The sequence below is a fragment of the Chamaea fasciata genome, unplaced genomic scaffold (assembly GCF_029207755.1).
Source record: "Chamaea fasciata isolate MVZ Bird 193981 ecotype frontalis unplaced genomic scaffold, bChaFas1.0.hap1 SCAF_5, whole genome shotgun sequence".
Classification (NCBI taxonomy): Eukaryota; Metazoa; Chordata; class Aves; order Passeriformes; family Sylviidae; genus Chamaea; species Chamaea fasciata.
Genome location: NW_027094090.1, coordinates 2,073,592 through 2,097,035, shown reverse-complemented (window position 1 = coordinate 2,097,035; position 23,444 = coordinate 2,073,592). Strand labels below are relative to the sequence as shown.

General features: G+C 43.7%; 1 protein-coding gene across 3 annotated transcripts in view; it reads left to right on the top strand.

Annotated features, from left to right (window-relative positions):
• EXOC4 (exocyst complex component 4) overlaps positions 1-23,444 on the top strand; it is a 305,007-nt gene that overhangs the window by 5,120 nt on the left and 276,443 nt on the right. For all 3 annotated transcript variants that reach the window (XM_066182652.1, XM_066182653.1, XM_066182654.1), the window contains exons 2-3: positions 13,483-13,672; positions 18,785-18,979. In XM_066182652.1, coding sequence (XP_066038749.1) covers positions 13,483-13,672; positions 18,785-18,979 — 385 coding nt within the window. The remainder of the gene's footprint in view (positions 1-13,482; positions 13,673-18,784; positions 18,980-23,444) is intronic.

Here is a 23,444-nt window from a genome sequence, read left to right as displayed (position 1 = left end):
AGTTAAAAGCTCAACGTGCTTTATTTTTCAACTTTTATTTTAGCTTTAGCCACTGCGGAGCTGGCGTTACACCTACTGTGGCAAAACCAGGAAGTGGAAATTCTGGGTTTTGTTAGGAAATTATTCTGGGTTTAACTCTTTCAAAGGTTGTTGCTTTCAACAGCTCTTGGTTCAGCAATTGAAACCTTCAGGTGAATGATGAAATTCCCCAAGGCTCTTGCTGGTTCCTGCAGGGCTGATACCAGGGGTGGATTCATGGTACAGCATGAGCAGTGGCTTCCAAAATATTCTTTAATTATCCAGGTGACAGGTCTGAGTAGCATTGTCCATCCTGTGCTCTTGCAGGTCTGGAAATGCTGATCCTTAGGGCTTTGACTTTCTCCTGGGAATGTGGGAATACCTGGAATGGCTGATTTAATTCTTGGATCTAAGATTAATTGCCGATAGAAGAGTTGGTCCCTGTGCGTGGAGGCAGTGGAGTGGGAGCTGAGTCCCTCTGCCTGTGCCTGGAGCTGTAACTGCTGTTTCCTGGGGCTGTCTGCTGCCTCCAGCCCTGTTCCCACATGGAAAATGTGCAGCTGCCTGGTGTCCCTGGGCTTTTCCTCTGTGTGGGATGGAAATTCTTCCTGTGCTGCTGAAGGAGAGGAATTCTGTTGAAGCCACTGCAGTCCAGTCTTTGTTTCAGTCACTCGCTCCCCTGGCATCATTTGCATTGGTGTGAGGAGATTTGATTAAAGGTTGGTTAATTTAGCAAAATAAAGAATTCCCTGCTGGTGTTTGTTTAGATGGCTGGAGGCTGCTCAGCCTTTTCGCTGCATCTCTCCTGTACCCATGTGCAAGTCCTCAATGATAAAAAGATCACCAGCTTCTGTTGAAAATGCTCTAACCAACTGTGTAAATAGCATGAAAGATTAATGGAATGTAAGTAGAGGAGGAAAATGTTTTAAAATGCTCTGTTTGCTCTGGGTGCTTAACTGGATTGTGAACAGACTTGGTGCTGCTGCTGTTCCTGTAGGGAGTTATTTCTTTGCACGGGGGAGAGGGAGTTCTCTGCAGGCTGAGTGCTTTGTGTTCCCCTTGGTGAGGGTGGAGCGTGCTGGCCTCGGGATTTCACTTCTTTTTTAATTTATTATTTATAATTGTTCAATCACTTCTCAGAACACCTCATTTCTCGTGCCCATTGGCTTGGACACCACGATTTTTGACTCCCTGCTTCTCATCACCTCACGGTCTCTGTGAAGAAATCTCTTCCCTGAATGCTTTAATGCATTGCCTCAAATCCAGAATTTCACGGGCACAATCCATTAACCTGTGAAAATAATGAGAAAACATCCAAGGTGTTGCTGCCAAGTTAAATCGTTAAATACCTTTTGGAGTTATATTTTTTATTTTTTTCCTTCTGTCTGGTTTTGTTTTATAAAGACCCAACTTTTCCAGTGGTTTCCATGAACCTCTGGAGAGGTTTTCAAAACATGAATTATCAGATTATAGACTTTGAGGTTAAATAGTGCTGGAAGCTGTAGATCACCCCACCTGGGACTTGTCTTTAAGACAACAGTTTTCAATTATAAAATTCAAATAAGTCCATTTAGTTTAATGAACCTGTGGAAATTTGTAGCTCAGTGGAGACCCAGTGGGTTGGGGTAGAGTTGTTCTCGTCCCAGGGAGCTTTAATAAAACATTTTTCGATGTGATCTCTTGAAATGGAGCTGCTTGTGATGTTTTGTGGTGGCTGTAAGAGCAGTCAGGAGGGAGAATTTTTGCTGAACTGCTCTGGACAGGCTCCTTCCCCCAGAGAGGATGTTTTTACACCCATAAAAATAAAGTTGGAAGAAGCGGGAGGGGAAAATACGAATAAACCCCTGAAGATTTTATTGTTTCCTCACTTAAGCATTTTATCCTGATTTACTCGGGGACTTAAGTGAAGTAAATGTGTTCCAAATGTGTCTTTGATTTCAGGTGCTGCTCGATATTTTCACTGCCGGGCGCAGTCCTGGAAACGATCAGTGTGTGATGTCGTGTTTCCAGCTTTGAGGGGGAGAAGGCAGTAACAAATGAGTGCTTTTGTCGTGGGTTATTGCTGGCAGAGCCCTTCAATGCATCTTGCACACCCTTGGGAAGTCAACACTTGATCCTCCCGACAGCTTGCACTTCCAGCTCCCCTCGCTGCAGCAATTCCTGGGATCTCTTTCAGCTTGACAGTGCCCGAGGAACTCTCTGGGCAGTGACATGTGGGAGGTGATTCCTCTCATCTCGCTTGTTTTGTTCCTCTCCCTCACTGACCTCTCCTCTCCTCCCTGATGTTGTTCCCTGGCTCTCAGCCTTCCTGCCTGGCACTTTAGTTCTGAAATAAAAGATTCCTCGGGCTCGGTGCTGCTGTTTTTCTCCTGTGGCTGTCAGAGCGCCGCAAATGCTGCAGAACCATCCCAAAGGTTCAAACCCGAAGAAAGCAAATGCTGGGATTGCTGCGTGGCCACAGCCATCAGCAAGAGTGGCCTGATGAGAGTAACTGCGTTCTCAGAGGTTTCTTTTTACTCTGCTTTGATTTTTTCCCTCCTCCTTTTCTAAGACTGAAGTTTCCTTGGCACATTGCGGTTGTTTCCTGCAGAGAGGAGACCGAGCTTTCTACACATCCACAATGCTCTGCTTGAATTATTATTTGTTGCTTCTAGCAACTGCTTTCTTTTGTTTAACTCCACAAATCCTTTGTTGTTCGCGATTGTCTTTTAGCTCAGGCTGTACTTTGCTTTTCTTTACCTTGTTGTACTCCGGTTTGTGTTTTGGGTCCTTGGTGTGGTGTAACATGGAGAATAACAGGACAAAAGAATCCCTTTCATTTTCTTTCCTGAGGGGTGATTTTGATAGTTTTAATGCTGTACTGTTTATTTTGGACTGGTGCAAGTATGTGTGATAATTATGTGACAGTTATAATATGAATTCCCCTGTGCTGGGCACTGCTGAGGTCCCATCTCAAATCCCGAGGGCAGTTTTGGGTCCGGCTTGATAAGAAGGACATTGAAGGGCTGGAGTGGGTCCAGAAGGGAGCTGGGAAGGGTTTGGAGCCCCTGGAAAAGCTGAGGGAGCTGGGAAAGGAGAAAAGGGGGTTCAGGAGGGACCTTGTGGCTCTGCGCAAGTCCCTGACAGGAGGGGACAGCCGGGGAGGGATTTGGGATCTAATCCCAGGGAAGTGGGACAGGAGAAGAGGGAATAGACTCAGGCTGGGCCAGGGGAGATTTAGGTTGGATTCTAGGAAAGATTTCTTCCCTGAAAGGATTGTCCAGCCCTGGCACAGCTGCCCAGGGCAGGGGTGGAGTCCACATCCCTGGAGGTGTTAAAAAAAAAAAGCAAAAGTGGCACTTTGTGACATGGTTTAGTGGGCATTCAGTTCAAGGTTGGACTGGATGATCTTCCAGGTCTTTTCCAGCCTTACTAATTCTGGTCCTATGACTTTCTCAAGCCAAGAGTGGTTGCAGAGCCGGGAAGAGAATCCAGAATTTCTGACACCAGACTTAACAGGGCCCTTCCCATTTCCTTCCATGTGTAAAGTGAGTGTGAACACAAACACAGCCTGTGGGCAGGCATGTTAAAGTGTAAATATATATCATGTGGTTTAGATTTTTGATAACAGGAAAAAAATCCTTCTGGGAAGGGCTGTCCCGGGTAGTGGTGGAGTCCTCATCCCTGGTGGGATTAAAAAAAGTGTGGATGTGAGACTTGGGGATGTGGGTCAGTGGTGGCCTTGGCAAGTTTGACTTGATGAATTTATGGGTCGTCTCCAGCCTTAATGTGATAAATTGTGAAACACAGTCAGCATTTTACAAGACTTCTGTGTAGAACCTCCCCAGCACATTTGTTATCTGCAGATTTCTGAGCCAGCAGTAAAAGAATTAACCTTCAACTCTCACGCAAGCCATAAACCAGTGAAACCTTCCCCCTGTTTCTTTGGGAGGAATGGATCTTGTGTATCCCAGAAATTCTGCATTTTGCTCAGGGCTGCTGCTGTTAAACCGATTTTTGGTGGGTTTTTTTTTCTGGAGGAACAGGTCAGTACATCAGTGAGTCCTGCCTTGGCCACACATGAAATGCAGCTGGAGCTTTGAGCAGGACAAGCTTTCAGCCACACTCTGAGCAGCTGGTACCACAAACTGTGTGTTTGGAGCTTCAAAGCGGTTTTAAAGTGAGGGACTGGGAGCCTCAACAAGGTTTGTGATACAGCACAGAGCCCTTGGAACAGGGGGTGTGAAGTTTACTGTGGAGTCCTGTGAAAATTGGAGCTTCGTTTGATTCAACACTCAGTTCAAATGCACTTCACAAAAATGTTCTTTTTCCTGATCAGATGAGAAATATTTAAATTTGATCAGCTTGCTTTTTTTTTCCTCTTTATTTTGGTGGTGTTTCCCGCTGTCTTTAATGAGTATTTTCATTTGAATGAGCAATGCTGAGTGAAGAAAAGCGAATTGCACGCTCAAAGAAACCTGATCCAGAAGGAAAAGAGGATTATTCCTGGATTTCCAAGCTGCACCTGTGCATCCTGTAATACTCTTTTCTGCCTTTAACCACAAATATTTACATAAGTCTGCTCTGATTTCGGGGAGCAGAAGAAAAAAGGCTTCTAGAAGGACAAAAAGATGCTGCACACCCACAGTGATGGTCAAAATCAGCAGGGTCTTAAAGCCTCCTTTCCTGTAAAAATTATCTGGTGCCAACTGAGCATTAATTTCCTAAAACTTGTATTTGCCTTATCTGTTCCTTCAGTTTTGCTTCATGAAAAGAATCCGCAGAAGCATAATGCCCACATACTGTTCCTGCAATGTTCTTCCTGTGAAACAAATTTTCTAGTCAAGAAATTGATAATTAAGCCTCAGTTTGCCATCCACAGCTTAGCAGTAATCACACTTAACAGGGCTGGCCCTAGGGCAGGTAGAATAGGCAGGCAGTTATCCACCCAGCCTGGCTGGAGGCATCAGAAAAAGCAAATTTACAGAAATGAAACATGTATTATTCATTAATGTTAACACTTTTCTCTTAAGAAATTGACATAATCTAATTTTCTTGGTGTTTTATTGGGCAGGTAGGAAGCTGTCAGCAGGCTGGCAAAAGGAATTGTTCATCTGTACTAGAAAACAGAGGGAAAAATAGAATACAAACTGTGTGGGGAAAAAAATGAGTCCTCAGTGTAAAGAAAAATTCTTGCTGAATCTCAAACCAGATTCCTGTTCAAGGTGTAGTTGTGAGGTTGATGCTGTAAATGGATCATCTTAAAAGTTGTAGCTGAAATTTTTGCCAAAGTGCAAAATTTAACGAGGTGGGGTGCAGCAAAATGCAGGATTTGGTGGGAAAAAATCCTCCTGTGAAGGGAATGAAGTGACAGGGGATGAGATGAGTTGGGGGGGTGTGGATGGCACTGCGAATTCAGGGTCACAACACTGAGTTTGTGCCTGCTCCAAAGGCATTCAGCACCTTCCAGACCTAAATGGGGATGGACTGTGGGCATTTGGAGCTTGAAAATCCCTGGATTTGTCTCTACCTGAGCTATTTTTTGTTGTTGGCCCTTGTGGAGTAAATGAGAGGAGAAAATAGGACAAAGGAGAATGGATTTAAGGTAGAGGAGGTTGGATTTAGATGAGGTTTAAAGAAGAAATTCTTGGCTGGGAGGGTGAATAGGGACTGGGATGGAATTCCCAGAGAAGCTGTGGCTGCCCCTGGATCCCTGGAAGTGTCCAAGGCCAGGTTGGACAGGGTTTGGAGCAGCCTGGGACAGTGGAAGGTGTCCCTGCCATGGCAGGAGTGACACTGGATGGAATTTAAGGTCCCTTCCCACCCAAACCATTCCATGGAAATGGAGCTGCTGCTGCAGTGCTTCAGTCTGAGGTAAATTCACAGGGTGCTGTGTGCTAAAACTGAACTTTCCCCATCAAACAGGAAATAGACCTGAAAACAGAGGTGGAGGAGACTCCAGATTTGTTTAGAAACCCATTTTTCCCCCACATTTGCTGTGGACATCTGTGTGAACAAAATACTCCATCCCCTGGAAGGTTTGTGGTTTGACAACACCAGCTGAGCTCTTTGGCCCTGTAAGACCTGCCGTGGTGCCAGGAAAAGCATTTCTTGTGGTTTTTCTCAGTTTGTGCCGAGCTTCCTGGTCTGGGGACTGAGCAGACAAATGTGGTGTGCATTTCACCCCCATCAAAGCTCTTCTTGTAGGAGTTAGGTGCAGATAAGCTGCCCACACTTGTGGGAACAGGAGTGACATACAGAATAAAGATGAACCCGTGTGTGATGTGTGTTCTCTGGTGGGATCCACGGTGTTAAATCCTGGTTTGAGGCTGGGATGCTTTTGAAGCTGGGAAACAGCATTTTTGCAGAGGGAGGTGAGTGGTTTCGTGGTTCTGCAGCTGATCATCCCTGTAGCTTTGCTGTTCTCCTGGAGTTATCTGTTGTGCCACAGTGGTGTTTGTTTACTGCTGCTGCTGACTTGTTCAGTGTTATAAATGCACATTATATAGTTGGCTTTTGATAAATATTAACATGAATACTCTATGTATAATTGTACGGTGTTATGTTTTATTAAAAGAGTTTAGAAAGGTAATGAATGTATATTTTTTTGATTGTACCAGAAGGTTAACAGTAGAAAGACTGGGTTGTTTTTTTTTCTTCTTCTTTGTAACATCTAAACTGACCAAGCCAGAACATATAAGGAAAAGGTCATCACCTTGTAACCCACCATAAAAACTACTTTGTTTGTTTGGTTTTTTTTTCAAAATGAAAATAACCAAAAACCTCAAGAGAAAGATTTCTAAGACCCATGTTACCAGACAGATTGGAGCCACCCACAAATAAATCTACCAGATATTATGATTGGGGATACTTGAAACAGATAAAAACTCAAAAAGAATGTTTTGAATTGTGCATTAAAATCTATTGAATATGTAACACAGCAATCCTTAAAACACGGTATTTGAAAGAGAACTGTGTGCTTTCTGGTGACGCACCCCAGCTGAAACTTTTGCTCTTCTGTCTCCTAAATTATCTATTTTTATTTTTTTATTGAACTTATAAATTTTTCTAAGGGAGTGGAACTTGTTTTTCACACTCAGTAAACATCATGTTCTCTCAGCTGCCGACAATAACAGGAGTGTATCAGCTTGTGAAGAAATAATAACTTATTTTCTGTCCTTTTACAACACCTGCCTGTTGTTCTCTTGTGTTGTTTGGATGCTGGAGAGTTTCCTATTTCTTCCTTTCCTCCCCAAATTAATGCATCGCAGTGTGGGAGTAATTTTAGCCAGCAGATGAGGCTGGGCGGTTGTTGTTCATTGGGCACATGCACCTCTGGGCCAGATCTGTGCAGAACATTGATTTGTCAAAGCACAAAGAGGTATCCAACACTGGCTGTGGTGTGAAATAACTTCCTACAGAGTGTATGGAGTGTGCTGCTGTTGGATGTTGCTGGGACCAGATAAGTCACATTGGTTTGTAGAGAAAAATGTCTTTTATCCCTGCAGAATGTGTGGCATTTTTGAAGCTCTGTCTCTATTTCTGTGGTAAATACACACCACAATTTTCTACCTTATAAAAATGAGACGTGGTGTGACTTCAAGTCACAGAATAGCTGGGATTGAAAGGGACCTTAAAACCCATCCAGTTCCATGGGCAGGAACAACTCCCACTATCCCAAGCCCCATGTCCAACCTGGCCTTGGACATTCCAGGGATCCAGGGGCAGCCACAGCTGCTCTGGCAATTCCAGCCCAGGCAGGAATTCCTTCCCAAGATCCCATCCAGCCCTGCCCTGTGGCAGTGGGAAGCCATTCCCTGTGTCCTGTCCCTGCAGGCCTTGTCCCCATCCCTCTGCAGCTCTCCTGGAGCCCCTCTAGGCCCTGGAATGTTTTGGAATCTCTCCCTGGATCCTTCTCCTCCCCAGCTCTCCCAGCCTGTCTTCTCAAAACTGAGCATTTTACTGAGAGAACCATTTCATTTTGCGCCTCAGAGGCAAATTCTGAGACTCTGAGGTCTGTGGGGAGGGGAAAAAGCTTTAATACCACAAGTGGGGAGTACTTAGTTGGCCATTTATTATAAATATGTAAATGAAAAATCTTGCCTTTCTCTTCACTAAAAAGTGAATTACCCTTTAGCTTTTGATGGCTGTGGTGTGTGCAGCTGATTTGAGAGGACAGGTGGGAGTAAATTCAAACTTCTTCTGAGTTGTGGCACTTTGTCCCTTTACCTGAGGTGCTGAGGCAGGAAGATTCTTGGAGAATATGGAATTAATTCAGTTTTTTAGGGAGTTGCAGCCTCATGCAGAAGTGACAGACCTGGCAGTTATGTATATAAATATACATAAATGTGAATACTTTTCCCTTTGTATTTACCTTTGGAAATGAGCTATCCCTGGCTTTGATGTGAGCTGTTGGAGGAAGCAGTTGGAGGCTTTGGGCATTTGCACAATTTTTCAGGACTCCTGAAAAAGTCTTTCCATCTCCTCCCTCTGCTCGTTGGGTTGGATGCTGGAAATAGGAGATGAAAAATGCTTGTGACCTACAGATCAACTTCTACTAAAATGAATAGTCCCAAAGGACTTTTTTTATTAATCTAATTCCAGTGTAAATTCAGTGACCTGAGGGAAATAACAAGGTTCATTTATTTTCTCCTGAGAAAAGTGCTGCACATCCCATGATAAAAACATTTCAGGATTGTGTCTGATCATTTTCTCTCTCCTGTCTTCCATCTGTGGGAGTGACTCCAGTGAATTGAGCGTTTTGCATTCGTGTAATCTGTATTTTTAACTGTGTAAAATCAGAAGTCAATGAGATTTGGCTCAGTGAATTTCTGTTTCACTGTAGCATAAAAATGTCTCTCAGCAGACTCCCAGGCAGTTGGAATTACTGTAATCTTGGTGAGCTCTTGCTAATGAGACAGGCATCTGCAGCCATCCAGCTGCCAAGTACAAATTCCAGGTATCTTACAGAGGAGAAGGAGGATTCTCATTTGGAAAAAATCAAAATGAAAAAAAAAAAAAAAACAAAACAAAAAAACCCCAAGCGAACTGCTCAGGAATCCCCCCTGGAAACCCCCCACCGAGTTCATCATCTGCTACTCGGGATCTAAACTGATTTTCCTTCTGTTTGTCGTCTGCTTGGAATATTTTTTCAGGGAGTTCTGAAATGCTGATGTGTATTTATCATCTTTTCATAATCCTGTCCTGTTTTGTGATTTCCCCCTTCAAAGTTCTTCCTGCAAAGATCCTTTCCCAAACAATTTGGATCCTTTCTATTTGACAAACACTGTGTTGACTTTTCTTTTTCCTTGCGACACATTTTAATAGGACTAAAATAAGCAGAGATGCCCTTGGCTTACTTTTCTGCAGTGTTAGCAGGAGCATGTATGATCTCAAGAATATTAAGTATTCCTTGCTTTTCTCTTCTCTTTTTTTGTGCAGAGCAAGAAAAAGAAAAGCTCCTGTACCATGAGATTTAGATGGGAAATTCAGGTGTACAAAGTTTCAAATTCCACGTGATTAATCCAGACTCGTTATCACTGGAAATAACCAGGTCCTAAACATCAAACCTTACATTTCTAAAACTTACTGGGTTTTTTAGTAAAATGTAAGGAAAAAAAAAAATCTCTGTTGCTTTTTTCCATTTGGGTCTTGGGTTTTGATTTAAACTCTTAGACCCTGCATGTAAGGAAATAATCTACTGGTGTTGAAGGTAAATTCAGGTGAGTGGAGGGCTAAGAAAAAACCTTTTGGGGAAAATTTGTTGTTGTGTGGAATTTTTTATCCTTTTTGGTGTAGGATTTGTTGCCTGGAAACATTATTTAGTGGTGCCCTTGGCAGTGCTGGGTTAATGGTTGGACTCCATGATCTCAGAGATCTTTTCCAGTCTTAATTATTCTGTGATGTTTTGAACCAGAACAGATTAAAGGACTGTCAATAAATACAAACTTTCTGCTCAAAATATGAGTGTTGTGGTATTTTTAGTGGTGATTGTTCCCACAGTATTCTCCCAAACCAGGTAATTAAGAAAACCAGGATGTTCCCAATACAGGTGTTTTATTTCCAGCATAACCAGCTGGAAATCCTGGAATGTGGCAGTTGACCAAGCCTGAAGCTTTTGTTCCTCTTGGTTTAGTTGCCTTTTCAAGGGTGAGAGGAAACCAGAACTCTGCTGGTCATTGTATGATCTCAGTAGAAATAATCTGGTGGGATCTCCAAGGTTTCTGACCTGGTTTTGTCCTTCTGCCACTTTTGGGGTTTCTGAGATCAGGAACTCACAAACAGCTCTGCTTTGCTGGGCAGATGTCAGGTGTTTTTAGCAAAATGTATTTTTCCTGTAGACAGGACAAGCTAAATTCAAATGCAAAGACAAAAAGACTGAGCAACGCAATACAAACCTGCTTATAAAATATGGCTGGGATTTGTTAGGAAGCCTGAGTTGGAAGGCAATTTGCTGGAGCAGTGGAGTCCTCGTGGCATCTCTGACATGAGCGATGTTAGTCTTAGCTTTGGAGAGAGATCTTCAGCTTTTTGTAACCAACTGCTGGCACTGCAGATGGATTCTTTGGCAAATCCAGAATTGTGAAATTGAATTTTGTTTGATTAAAGCTACAGAACTTTCCCAGCCTGTGCTCTGGGCCAATTTGGTTCTGCTGCTCCTTTGTCTGTCTCCATCCAGGATTCTCCTGTGATCTGTGCCTCGGGTCAGGGAGGATGGATGTTTTCATTAACTGCTGGGACAGGCAATCCTGTGCAGCTCCAAACCCAAACAAAATGTCAATTCCTGACGAGGATATTCCTTGTGTCCACTGTAGCCATGCTGAAGGACATTCTTCCAGCAGAAATAAGCAGCTCTTCACAAAGAAAATGGATTTATCTCTTAACCGAGGTCGACTTTCTGCCAGCTTTACACGTGATTTTTGTTTGAGTATGGAATGGTTTGGATTGGAAGGGACTCGAAGATGGTCTGGTTCAAACTCCTCTGCTATGGGCAGGGAACTTTTCACTAAAATTTATATTTTCTTGGCTCTGAGCAACCTTGTCTAGTATTCTTACTTTTCAGAGCCTTTTTAAAGAGCTTTGGCTAAAATATAATTAAAAAAAATCATTTTGTTTGTGAAAAGCTGAATTAAGACACAACTAAAGAAGTTTGGGAGCAGAATATTAATGTAATATCACGAGAAAGGATTCCTGTTTCTGTTACTACCATGCAGCATGGAACTTGAAGTGCTGTAGTGAATTTTATGCTTTGGAAGAAGCTGCTTTGAGGGGAGACTCGTGGGGGGCTGCAGCTTCTTCAGGAGGGGAAACTCTGATCTCTGCTCTCTTGGACAGGGACAGTCCTGAGGGACTTTATTTCACTTATGTGCAGGTACTTTAAAGGTACATGGGGCTGGGTCAGGGGAGGTTGAGGTTGGATATCAGGAAAAGTTGCTGCTCTTTCCTGGGATTTTTATCCTCTCAAAGGGAGAAGGTGAAGATTTTACTGATTCTTGAACAGATATTTGGAGTGACATCATGGAGCTTTGAGCTATGTTCCTCTTTACCAAGTTTTTAGCAGTTTTGTTGCAATCTGAAACTTAATTGATTTCAATAAAAAATACAAAAGAATCTTACTACGTGATTTAGTGGTTAAAATAATTGAGGGGAGGAAATAAGGTCTTGGGGCCTTTTTTTGTTGTGCTGGTATAGATTTGAAAACTGACTGTTGGAAGACCTGGATAGATTTGTAATGGATTTCTCTGTGTCCCTGTGACATCCCTTACCTTTGGCAGGTGAGTTATAGGAACCACAACAGTGCACAAGCTGCTCTGATTCCCAAGACTGAAGTTAGGATTTTTTCCTTATAGCTCTTCATAAATAATAAATCAAGAAGTATTTCAGATGTTCCATTGTGCCTGTATTAATGACTGTCTGGCAGTGTGATAACCAGTAGAGAACTTCCCCTGAAAAGGGGAAAAAAAAAGCTCTGAAGGGTTTAAAAACTGGCAGAGCAATAAGCCACAATATTGATGGTTTTTATTTTCTCGCAGTGCATTGATCTCTACCGAGCACCGGCCGGTTGGATTATCCCTTTTTCTGACCCACAAATGGGGCAACTGAGAGGTGTTTTTAAAAACTTTTATTCCATTTTCAGTCTCATGTAAAGGGTGAGACAGTACAGATGTTACAATTCACGCCATCACAATCAGAAGCCAAACTATTTCCTTATTACAATCCATTATAAGCGTTTTTTTGGCCTATCAGCTTTTGCCACACTGTGCTGTTAAATGCCTTAAAGCCAATCATCTAAAATTACCCCTCGTGGGTCCTACTATAATGCATCTTTTGTAGATCTGTTTCTCCAAAGTATCTGGTCTATTTGCAAGGTCATCATTAGAAATTTGTTCCATTTCTCTCTCAACAATGTCTGTCCTATTCCATGGCCTTTCTAAGTCAGTATTTTTTATCTCAAAGTTTGCATACAGATGCATGTTGGAACCCTGGGCACTGAGAATTTTAGGATTTCTGTGCTGACAGGCCCTGACCCTCAAGAGAACACTTCATTGACCTGAGGCCTTGGAAAAGGCTCCCAAAATTGAGTGACAGCACTGAGATTATGGGTGTGGAGTTTGAATAGAAGTGTGTGATATCACAGGGTGGAAAACTTAGAATTTAAGGGTTTAGAATATAGTAATAGATATATATAAAGCAAGATGGAGGTTTTAGGGCATAGGCTAAATTCTTTTTCACCACCTTCTTCACAGGTCTGGGTGATATCTTATAATTGGGTAGAAAAATCCTCATTGCAGGCCACGGGTGGTTGGTTATTGGGTTAAAAGTAGAAATAATTTAGATGTCATTTCTTTATTGGACAGTTTGTGCTTTTAAAAGGCTTTGTGTAGAGAGATATAGACAGAGCCATTTTCTACTTTGTTAGCTAGAACTCACAGCTTGTGAGACTGTAACATAGGTAACAAGTAATAAACATCTGAGTCTGGACACAGAAACTGTTTCTCGAGCATTTAATCCTGACTGACAGAAAAGAAGATAGAAACCCCACGTTTAATGGTGCCCCGCGTGAGGATCGAACTCATCACCTTCACACTCAGATGCATACTATGTAAACTTCCTGTCAAGCTTAAAAAATTCTCTACAAATCCATTTCCCACACTGTAGCCCTGTTTTCGTGCCTAAGACGTTCTAGTTTTCTGAAATTCTTTTCCCAGGGAATTTTCTGTAAACAAGAGACACATTTTTGTAAGCGTAAACTTCGTTTACATTCTTTTCCCTCGGAAGGACTTCTTCTTGATGTCCCTCTGGTCTGACCAATGTGATTGAAGAAATTTGTCTTTGTTTCACCAATCAAATTGGTCTGTGTAGAATAATATAAAAAGGGAGATACATCCCAAAACCAGAGGAGTCATTTTCGGCTTTCTGCAGTCAGAGTCTGTGTTGCTGTGGTTTACAACAGCCTCTCTGAAATAAACCCCTTGATGCACTCAGGACTTTATCCAGCAGCGATGACGTGGAGGACCGGGAGAATGAGAAGGGGCGGTTGGAGGAGGCCTACGAGAAGTGCGACCGCGACCTGGACGAGCTGATCGTGCAGCACTACACGGAGCTGACCACGGCCATCCGCACCTACCAGAGCATCACCGAGCGCATCACCAACTCCAGGAACAAGATCAAGCAGGTGAGAGCCGGCCCTGAAGGGTTTTCTGTGCTTCTGACTGTCGCTAGATGGACACGAAAGAACCACGTTCACACAGTCAGGGTGTATCTTGGGTTTTGTAACCAAAAAGAAAAGGAAAAAAAAAAAATTCTATTCCATCTGTTGAACCCTGGTTGGGGAGATTTTTCTTTATCTGTTGTAACTCCAGAAGGGAGGGAGTAACTGCCTTCTCTGATAACAAGCCAGTTGTTAAAACCAAGTGGCGCATTGTTATCTCTGCTCAGCCTCCCACTCCCTCCTTGGGGATATCTCCTGTTAATGGGCCATTAAAGCTCACCAATGACAGGACACATTACATCATCCCAGTGTTCCTTTTGTTAATGGGCCTTTAAAGCTCACCAGTGACATGACACATTACATCACCCCATTGTGAGATGCTCTACCCAGGGAGGAGGAGCCAAACCATTTCCATCTAGATAAAAGGAGCCACAAGTGTCACCAGTCATCCAGTGTTCCCAAGGGACTCCCAAGGGAAGACTGGACCCTTGGCTCCACAGCACCATCCCTGCTTCCAACAGGACCACATCTGCCCCTCCAGGAGGGTTTACTTTTGGACTGTTTTCCAACACCCTGACCAACAGGGTGTCAGGTTGTATTTCTGACTCTTTCAGGTTTTTTCTAGGATTTCTTGTTTGCTTGCTTGCTTGCTATTCTTCTGTACTACAACATTTGCATTTTTTATATCCCTAGTAAAGAACTGCTCTACCTATTCCCAAAATCTTTGCCTGACAGCCTTTTAATTGCAAATTTATAATAATTTGGAAAGGGGGAGGGCGGGGCTTACATTCCAAGGGAGACACCAATCTTCCCTGCCAGATACCTGTCTATCCAAACCAAGACAGGGTGTGAGAGCAGAAAGAGGGACGGTTTATTATCAACCTCGAAATATATAGTTTTTGGAGTTTGAGCGAGGATTGGAGGACGAAGTTGACACCTCTTTGACCCCACTTGGTCAAACTAAAAGTCCATCAAATTTCCTTCCTCCGGAAAGGAATGCGAAAACATCGCTTTGTTTATGTTACAAACATCAGAAGGCTGAAAAAAATCAGGGTGACATCTGGCAGCTCCACAGGCTCTGCTCTGTCGCGATAGGACACGAAATAAAGATGCTTGACTCCAGTCAGGAGGCAGTAAAAATCTTTAGAAATCTTTTAGAAGGTTTTATTTACAATTCATTCAGCCCTTTTATAACGTGCTGCATTAAGAAGACACGTTATTGGACAATAGGACTGACACCTCTCCCATTGGCTAAGGAACAGAAATAGCAAACAACACCTGTTGTTATGGGAAAGGAATATTGTCACCCTGATTTTTTCAGCCTTCTGATGTTTACATTTTTGTACTGGAACTTCTCACAAATTTAGGTAAACAGAAAGTGATGTTTTAAAAACTTTGCATTCCTTCCTGGGGGAAAAGGCAAATTGATGGACATTTAGTTTGACCAGTGGGGTCAGAAAGGTGGCAACCTCATCCTCCAATCCCTGACCAAACTTCAAAGACTATGTAAGTCGAAATCCCGAATAGACTCCCCTTCTTTTTCGCTCTAACACTGACAGTGTGAGTGTCCTTTTCGTGTCCTCTAGCGACAGAATATTGTTTACACAAGGTTGTTTTGGGAAAAAGCAAACTGTTGAAAAGTTTCCCTTGGGAAGAGCTAGCAATTCTCAGGCTGAGAAAATATCAGGTCCACACTGCTTCAGCTGCAAATCTCCTTTTTCTCCTGGCTGCTGCTGTTTTGTTGGTGGTTTTGTTACCAGTAACTGCCAGTGATGGAAGCTCTGAGCTCCTGTTTTTAAGTTCTTGTTTCTCCCTCTGTTTTTCCAGCGTCTCGTCTTCATTCTGAATGGAATGAAAATTGAGTTGTGGAAGTGCTGTTGCCACTAAATTCCTGCCAAATCCTCACCTGGTGTACTGTGACCAGCCCTGTTGGAACAGGTCCAGAGGAAGCTCTGGAGCCAGGCTGGGAGAGCTGGAGGTGCTCACCTGGAGAAAAGAAAACTCCAGGGAGAGCTCAGAGTCCCTGCCAGGGCCTAAAGGGGCTCCAGGAGAGCTGGAGAGGGACTGGGGACAAGGCCTGCAGGGACAGGACACAGGGAATGGCTTTCCACTGCCACAGGGCAGGGCTGGGTGGGATCTTGGCAAGGAATTCCTGCCTGGGCTGGAATTGCCAGAGCAGCTGTGGCTGCCCCTGGATCCCTGGAAGTGTCCAAGGGGGCTTGGAGCAGCCTGGGACAGTGGGAGAGGTCCCTGCCATGGCAGGGGGTGGAAGAAGATGATTTTTACGTTCCCTCCAACCCCCACATCTTGGCATGATTCTAATTCTAAGCTAGGCCTGAATACCAGTGACTCTGTGTCGCTGCAGGACCATCCAGTCCTGCCATTGTTCCAAGCTGTGTCTCACTGGCAGCATTTTCTGTAGGATCTCACTGAGAACAGAAGTTTTTGAAAGTCAAACTGCGAGGTGGATGTGAAGCACAAAGCTTTGCAGTGCCCCTGTTCGTTTATTGTCTGGGCATGTTGCTCTCAGGTTTTTGAAGTCTCCAGGGCTGCTGAGCTCACACCTTTCCATCTCATCTCTTCATGTTTTGCTATCTTGGCCTCCAGCCACCTCCTGAATAGTCTGGGTGATTCATCAGCTTGCTTTTTTGCTCACAGAATATGAATTCTGATGCCGTTTCCAAGCTCAGCTGTGTTGTGTGAACGCCCCTGAACTCTGTGCCCCTGAACCTTTCTGCAATTTTGAGTGCTCACACTTGGGTATGGTGCAAGTAAATAACTCTGGCACTCGTGGCTGGGGAATTGTTTGAGCTGCTCTGTCCCTGCAGCAGCAGATGAGTTCTTTGGGCTCCTGTCTTACACTTCTGTGCAGTTTGCTGAACCTAAACTTTGCAGACCAGGCACCAAATTTTTCTTACTTCATTTTTTTTTTTTCCTGGCTCTGTGGAAATCTCAGCTTAAAACCTTTCCCAGCAGTGCTTTAGGAGCAGCAGATTTTTACCCTTGTTGGGGTTACATCCCGACCCTTCTGGTTTTGAAAATTCATTTAACATTTTCGAAGCAAATGAGAGCATTCTGCTGCTTTCCAAGGGTAAGAGTTCATTCCAGGATTTATAGATGAAGCTCAGCACTCTGAAAGCAGAGATCAATTCCACTAAATTTGAAATCAACTGTAGGCAGTGGCCTGGTTTCACACAGTGTGCAAAGCTCTGCAGGGGTCAACACAAGCAGAGAGTGGGGTGACCTTTGGGTCCCACCTAGAGGAATGACTGTGAGGGTGAGGGACCTTTTGATATTTAAGTTTGCTTATTAGTTTTGGTCAATATGTATTGAGGTTGTTTTGACCTAATCACGCAGGAGGGCCCAGATCTGGTTTGTCATCAATCTGTGTTAAAACTCCCAGGCTTGCTCTTCTTGTTCCCCTCTGTGCAAGGTGGCAATTGCACAAGTGACAGATTTTCCAGATCCTTCTATGGAGCTGCCTTTTGTAGTCAATTCTTGTGTGAAATCCTGGTGGGAAAAGTTTAGTTTTGAGTTGAACTACAGAGGTGTTGCCTCTGTAAAACAGAATTATGAAGCGGAACAAATTTGGGCTCCCAAGGGGAGGTGTTTTTTTTTTAAAGATCTGCTGTTCATTCCTTGCCCTGCTCCCAGCTGTGGATGGAGTTGATGATGTTTCTTGCAAAGACAGGAGCAGGAATGTCTGGTGAGATTCCTTCTGGCCCCATGATTGTTTTGCTGACCTAATTTGGCTCTCTGTAGCTGCAGTCCAGTGATGAAGCTCTGCCAGGTCAGTGAAACATTTCCAATTAATGTCTTGAACAGGGATTAGATGTGAAAAAATCTCAATGTGTGTTTTAGTTTGCCTCTGCTTTTTAGGACACTCTTTACTGAGGGTTGTTTGATTTTTTTGGCTGAGGATTTTTCCATGCTCTTCTTTTCAGAAGGATATTTTGGAGTGCAGGATTGAAATCTCAACCTCTCCTCTGGACAGAGGCTGTTTCATGGAGCTGTTGTTATTTACCAGTGTCCAGTTTTGCTCCACTGATGTGTTTTTTTCACGTGTATTTTTTTTTTTAAAACTGCCTTCAGGTGAACAAGGTAGGAGAAAGTGCAGCTGAAGTGGGATTTGTGGAGTGCTTTAAAGGCTCATTATTTAAAAATAAATTGAAGGGCTCCTTCTGAGTGTCTCTCTTCATGTGTAATTCAGTGAGAGTTCAGCCTGAGATAAGGTTGGGCTCCAAGTATTCATAGCTTATCACCAAACAAGAGTGGTGTGAAGGCAATGTGTGAAGCTGTGCTGTTAATTGCTTCCACGTTTTAGTATGGATTGTTGATTTGCATTCTGCAGGAGAAGCTAGGTGACACTGACCTTACCAGGGAGAATCTGAAAGCAGGGAATGCTGTGAGTTGAGAGAATGGAGAAGGAAAACTCTTGGTGTTGCCTGAAGGGAGAAAAATTAGAGATTTTTGCCACTTGGAAGATGGCATGAGGCTCAGAACCAAACTGCATGGCAGCACTAAAGGGTTTGTAATGGCTTGATAAATAATGGAAATGCTGAGTTGAAGTCATAAATGTTCTGATTAAATCTTCTCTTCCAAAAAAAGATATTGCTCAAGTTATTGGGAAAATCGTTTTGCTCTTAGCTGGTCTTGTTTCAGAGAAATAACACCAAATTTGAAGAAAGGAGGAGACTGCCAAAAGATTTAATAGGCAGATGGAAAATGTTTGCAGCAGGAAAATTAGCGGTGGCTTATTTGCTTCCACGGAAAATTGGATTCTTGCTGTTTGCCAAAATACTGAATTGGTTTTGGGGAAATGGCCTTGGTTGTGGTTAACAGGATCTGGTGTTTAATTGCATGTGGTACTTGAATTGCATTTTCACTAGCGGTATAAAACTTGGATTAAAGAACATTTCACTATGAGAGAAGTTTGGGTTTTAGGGTCTGTAAAGTTCTCCTGAGCCAAGGCAGCATGAAGGAAATCGAATTTGCTTTTAGCCCGGTGATACTTTTGGAATTCCTAATAAAGCAAAGGTGGGGCAGATGTCATTGACCCTTGCCGTGCTGCTGCAGGTGAAGGAGAACCTGCTGTCCTGCAAGATGCTGCTGCACTGCAAACGGGACGAACTGCGCAAGCTGTGGATCGAGGGCATCGAGCACAAGCACGTCCTGAACCTCCTGGATGAGATTGAGAACATCAAACAGGTCCCTCAGAAACTGGAGCAGTGCATGGCCAGCAAGCGCTACCTCAACGCCACGGACATGCTGGTACTCCTTTTCCCCCTTTTCCCCCTTTTCCCCCTTTTCCCCCTTTTCCCCCTTTTCCCCCTTTTCCCCCTTTTCCCCCTTTTCCCCCTTTTCCCCCTTTTCCCCCTTTTCCCCCTTTTCCCCCTTTTCCCCCTTTTCCCCCTTTTCCCCCTTTTCCCCCTTTGCCCCCTTTGCCCCCTTTGCCCCCTTTGCCCCCTTTGCCCCCTTTCTTTTAAAATTAATTTTCCAGACACCTGCCTGGATCATCTTCTTCCTTAAAAACTTGCCAATTGTTTCAAACTCGTTTTTATTATAGAAGGAACTGTCCTGTGTCCCTCCTCTTCCACCCCCAGAATGCTTTGGTCATTCCTCAGAGGGGAGGTCACAGCTTTGGTCGTTATTCAGAGGGGAGATCCTTGCACAGTTTATGTGACTTTGCCTCATTGTCTGGATGAGAGGACAAAGTCTCAAGGTTTAGGTTGGGCATTAGGAGGAATTTCTTCACAGAAAGGGTGATTAGAGGTGGGAGTGAACTGCCCAGAGAGGTTTGGAGTCCCCACTCCTGGAGGTGTCCATGGAATTCCCGGAAGTGGCACTCAGTGGTGGGGATTTGCCATAGGTTGGACTTGATGACCTCAGACATCTTTTCCTATCTAATTGGTTTTGTGACTCTGATTCTTTTCCCCGGGCTCTTGATCCTTTCTGCTTATTTCCAGCTCTTATTTAGTCTCTTTTTCTCCCTTCCTTCAAGTGTTTTTTCTTTTCAGTTCCATCTCTTTTATAAGCTTGCCTTTCAGTTCCAGTCTTGTGCAGGAGTCAGAAGTTTCCTGGATTTCTCTAATAACAACTTCTTTTTCTAAACTTAACAAGCACATTTCCTCACCAGGCTCCAGTCTTTCCTTTCCTGCAACTGTCTCCTAGCAATTAAAAACAAGAGAGGTGATTTTTCTCTTCTCAATCCTGACATGTGGAGTGCTCTGTCCATTTCTGGGCCCTCCAGTAAAGGCAGATGGAGTTACTGGGTCCAGTGGGGGATGACAGGGATGGTTAAGGAGCATCCCACACATGGAGAGAGGCTGAGAGAATCCTCAGGGAGATGGTTTTGATGGTTAGTATTGTTTCATAGAAAACAGAGCCAGACTCTACTTGATGGTGCCCAGGCTTGGGAGAAGAGGAATGGGCACAGTCTGAAACTGAAACCCAGGGAATAGTTTGATCCTAAACCAGCCCTTTTTTACTGGAGGGATGCTTGAACACTTGAACAAGTTCAAGCCCTATAGACCCAGAGAGGTTTTGGGGTCTCCCTCTGTGGAAAATTTCCTAGTCCAGACTGGACATGACTCTGGGTGCCCATGCTTGGGCAGAGAAGTGGATTTGATATTCTCCACAGGTCCTTTCCATCCTGACCCACTCCGTGGTTAAAAAGTCGAGACAAAAGTTCCATCTCCATTTCTTACTCCTCTTTTCCAGACAGTGCCTTTAAGGCCATCTTTTTATTGCCTTATTTTTTTGGCTTTTTTTCACTTTACTGTCCTTTGTTGTCTCTCTTAGCTGTGCCTCTTCATTTCTTTTTAATAAGTCATTACCCAACAGGAGAAAGAGCTGGAAATTGTCACCCTGAACTTTAATTTCCTCCTTTTTGCTTTATCTTATTTTGAACTTAAACATGACTTTGTGAAACTTACCTTGTTCCCTCTGCTGGATTTCTCACATTTGTTTGTTTTTGTTTAGTGTTTTTTTTGTTGGGTTTTTTGGGGGGTTTTTTGTGGGTTCCTATTCAAATTAAAAGAATTCTTCTCAAAATTCCAGACAAGTAATCTATTTCCTATTCAAAATCTGTGTTTTAGGAAGTGTGAGAAGAAAAATAGCCTTGCTTAAGATTTCTCCTACATTATGCTTTGGAAATGGTTTTCAACCTGTGTATTTGATATCTCACTGGTTTGCAGTATTTTGTGTATGTTATTTTAAGTATAAACACTTATGTATATATAAATATTTGTGCTTGGGTGAAGCTGCCTGTGGCTATGAGGGAGAGACAGCATTAGATCTTTCTGATTTATACACTTCTGCACCATTTCTGTTGCTGCTCTGTGTTTGGTTGTTTTTTGTTTTCAGCATAGCAAATACTTTCTAATAAATCAAATAATAATGATGGAAAAAGCAGCTGTTACTTCATGGGCTTTTTTGAATATCCATCAAGGAATGCAGAGAAAAACCTCAAGTGGAAATTGAACACTCAATTTCAGCCACTTGCAATTCTCATTTGAAGACAAATGTGCCTGGATAAAGAAACAGTAATTCACCTGCATTTGCAGCTTTTTCCCTGGCCAAAAATCACTGCAGGCTCATTGGCTTTTGCCATCTTGTGTTAACACAGCTCTGCGAGGCTGTGATGTTGTAATCACTCACTGGCTGCAGGATAATTCCCTTCTCCTTTGATATGATAGGAACATTATGTAAAATCATTACTGATCTGTCAGGGAGGCACAGTGTCCATAGATCTGCCTGTCCTTTGGTTTCATTCCTCAAGGTAAACAGCTGCCGGTGGCTCAGGAAAAGCCCAAAGTGATCTGACAAGGAGTTTGCAGCCCTCACCCTGCAACTGCAGCCCTGATTGATGCTGTTCCTGTAGCCTTGTGCTCCATCCAGTCAGAATCAGACCTTTGCAGCCCTGTGCAATCCCTCCAAAGGCATCATTCCAGCCTGCTGCATCCCATCCCTGCAGCCTGCTCTTTGTATTCCACTCACATTAATTGGAAGTAATTTTGCCACTGAAGCGTGTTTCAAACCTCTGCATTTAAATTGAAATTTTAATTCCCTTATTGTTTGGAAAAGACGGCTGAGGATGGCTTGTTACAGGTTTCATTATCACTCAAAACTCTCCAGCTGCTGGTTCTAATGTGCAGTGACTGAGTAATGCAGGCAAGGATTGTTAATAAAAGACTGGCAGCTTTTCCCAGTCGGATAAACACAATGCAGAGGTACTTTGTGACAGCTTACATTTGTATGAAGTTAAATTTTTTTTTTTTTTTTAAGTGACAGCCTTTTTTTTTTTCTTTCTGATTCTGTAGCCAGGCAGAGCAGCACACAAATATCAGGTGTTCCCGTTGTGTGTTCCTCTCCAGCATCTTGATAGTTCCAAGAGCACGAGGCAATAGGATCACATTAGCTGTCCTATAATTGCACATTACAGGGTGTCTAAAAGAACCCATTTCCAGCATGCTTTGAATTGTGAAGCTTTGGAGAATTTGGGAATGCCTGGAACAGATAAAATGCCTGTTTGAGCTGGAATGCATTTTAGGGCATTTTCCATCTCTTTATGTGCCAGTTTTATAGAGTGAGTTTGTACATTTGCCTGAAATGGAGCTGTTCTTTCACACGCTGAATTACTGACAGCAATATTCACTTTTATGGGGCACTTGAGTGCACGTGCAGCCATTTGTGGGTGGTTTTTGTTTAATGTAAAACAAGGAAAGGGTTCTGGGGGGACCTCCTGGCTCTGCAGAACTCCCTGACAGGAGGGGGCAGTCAGGGAAGGTCAGGGTCTGCTCCCAGGGAACAGGGACAGGAGGAGAAATGGCCCCAAGTTGTACCAAGGGAGGGTCAGGTTTGATATTGGGGAAAATTTCTCATAGAAAGGGTGGTGGTGGTGGAGTCCCCATGATGCCTTGGGAAGGCTGACCTGAAACAGAGACTGGACAGAGGTAGAGAATAAAACAGGTATTTATTGAAAGGCCTTTAGGGTACACCTTGGGCAGGACAAGAGCCTGGCCAGGGCTACACCCAAGGTGGACCCAAAATGGTCACGAGGTCTCACACTTTGATAAGTTTTGGTCCATTTGCATATTGGGGTTTAATTGTCCAATTACAGCTTTGGGTTGTGAGGTCTCATCCTTCTTGTTCCTCCCTTCAGCCACTGTTCGTGCTTTTGGACCTGAAAGTTGTCCTTGGTCTTCATCAGGAAAAGGATTTGTTTTGTCTCCCTGCTCTGTGCAGAGAGCTGACCAGCACCTAACATGAGGCTCAGATCTACACCCCCGGGCAGCACAGAACCCGAAAAACATGAAAGCCAAAACTCAAGGCATCACCCTTTCCTGGAGGGATTTAAGATCCATTTGCATGTGGCACTTGTGTCCGTGGGCCAGTGGTGGCCTTGGCAGTGCTGGGAATGATTGGACTCAATGATCTGAGAGTTCTTTTCCAACCTAAACCACTCCATAATTCTGCTCTTGAGGGGAAATTGTGTCCCAGGAGGAGCTTCCTAAGACCAGTCTGCAGAGAGGGGAGCAGAGCAGGGGCCAGGGACAGATTGATGTCACTGCCCTGGAAGCCTGAGCTTGGCTGCTGGAAGGAGGAATCCAAGTTCTTCCAGAGGAGCTGTTTTGGGAGTGCTCCACACCACCAGAAACCAGAGCAGAGATCAGCAGCAGTGGCCGGGACAGGAGATTCAGCCTTGGAGGAAACAGTTTCATGTCCAGTCTCTCCA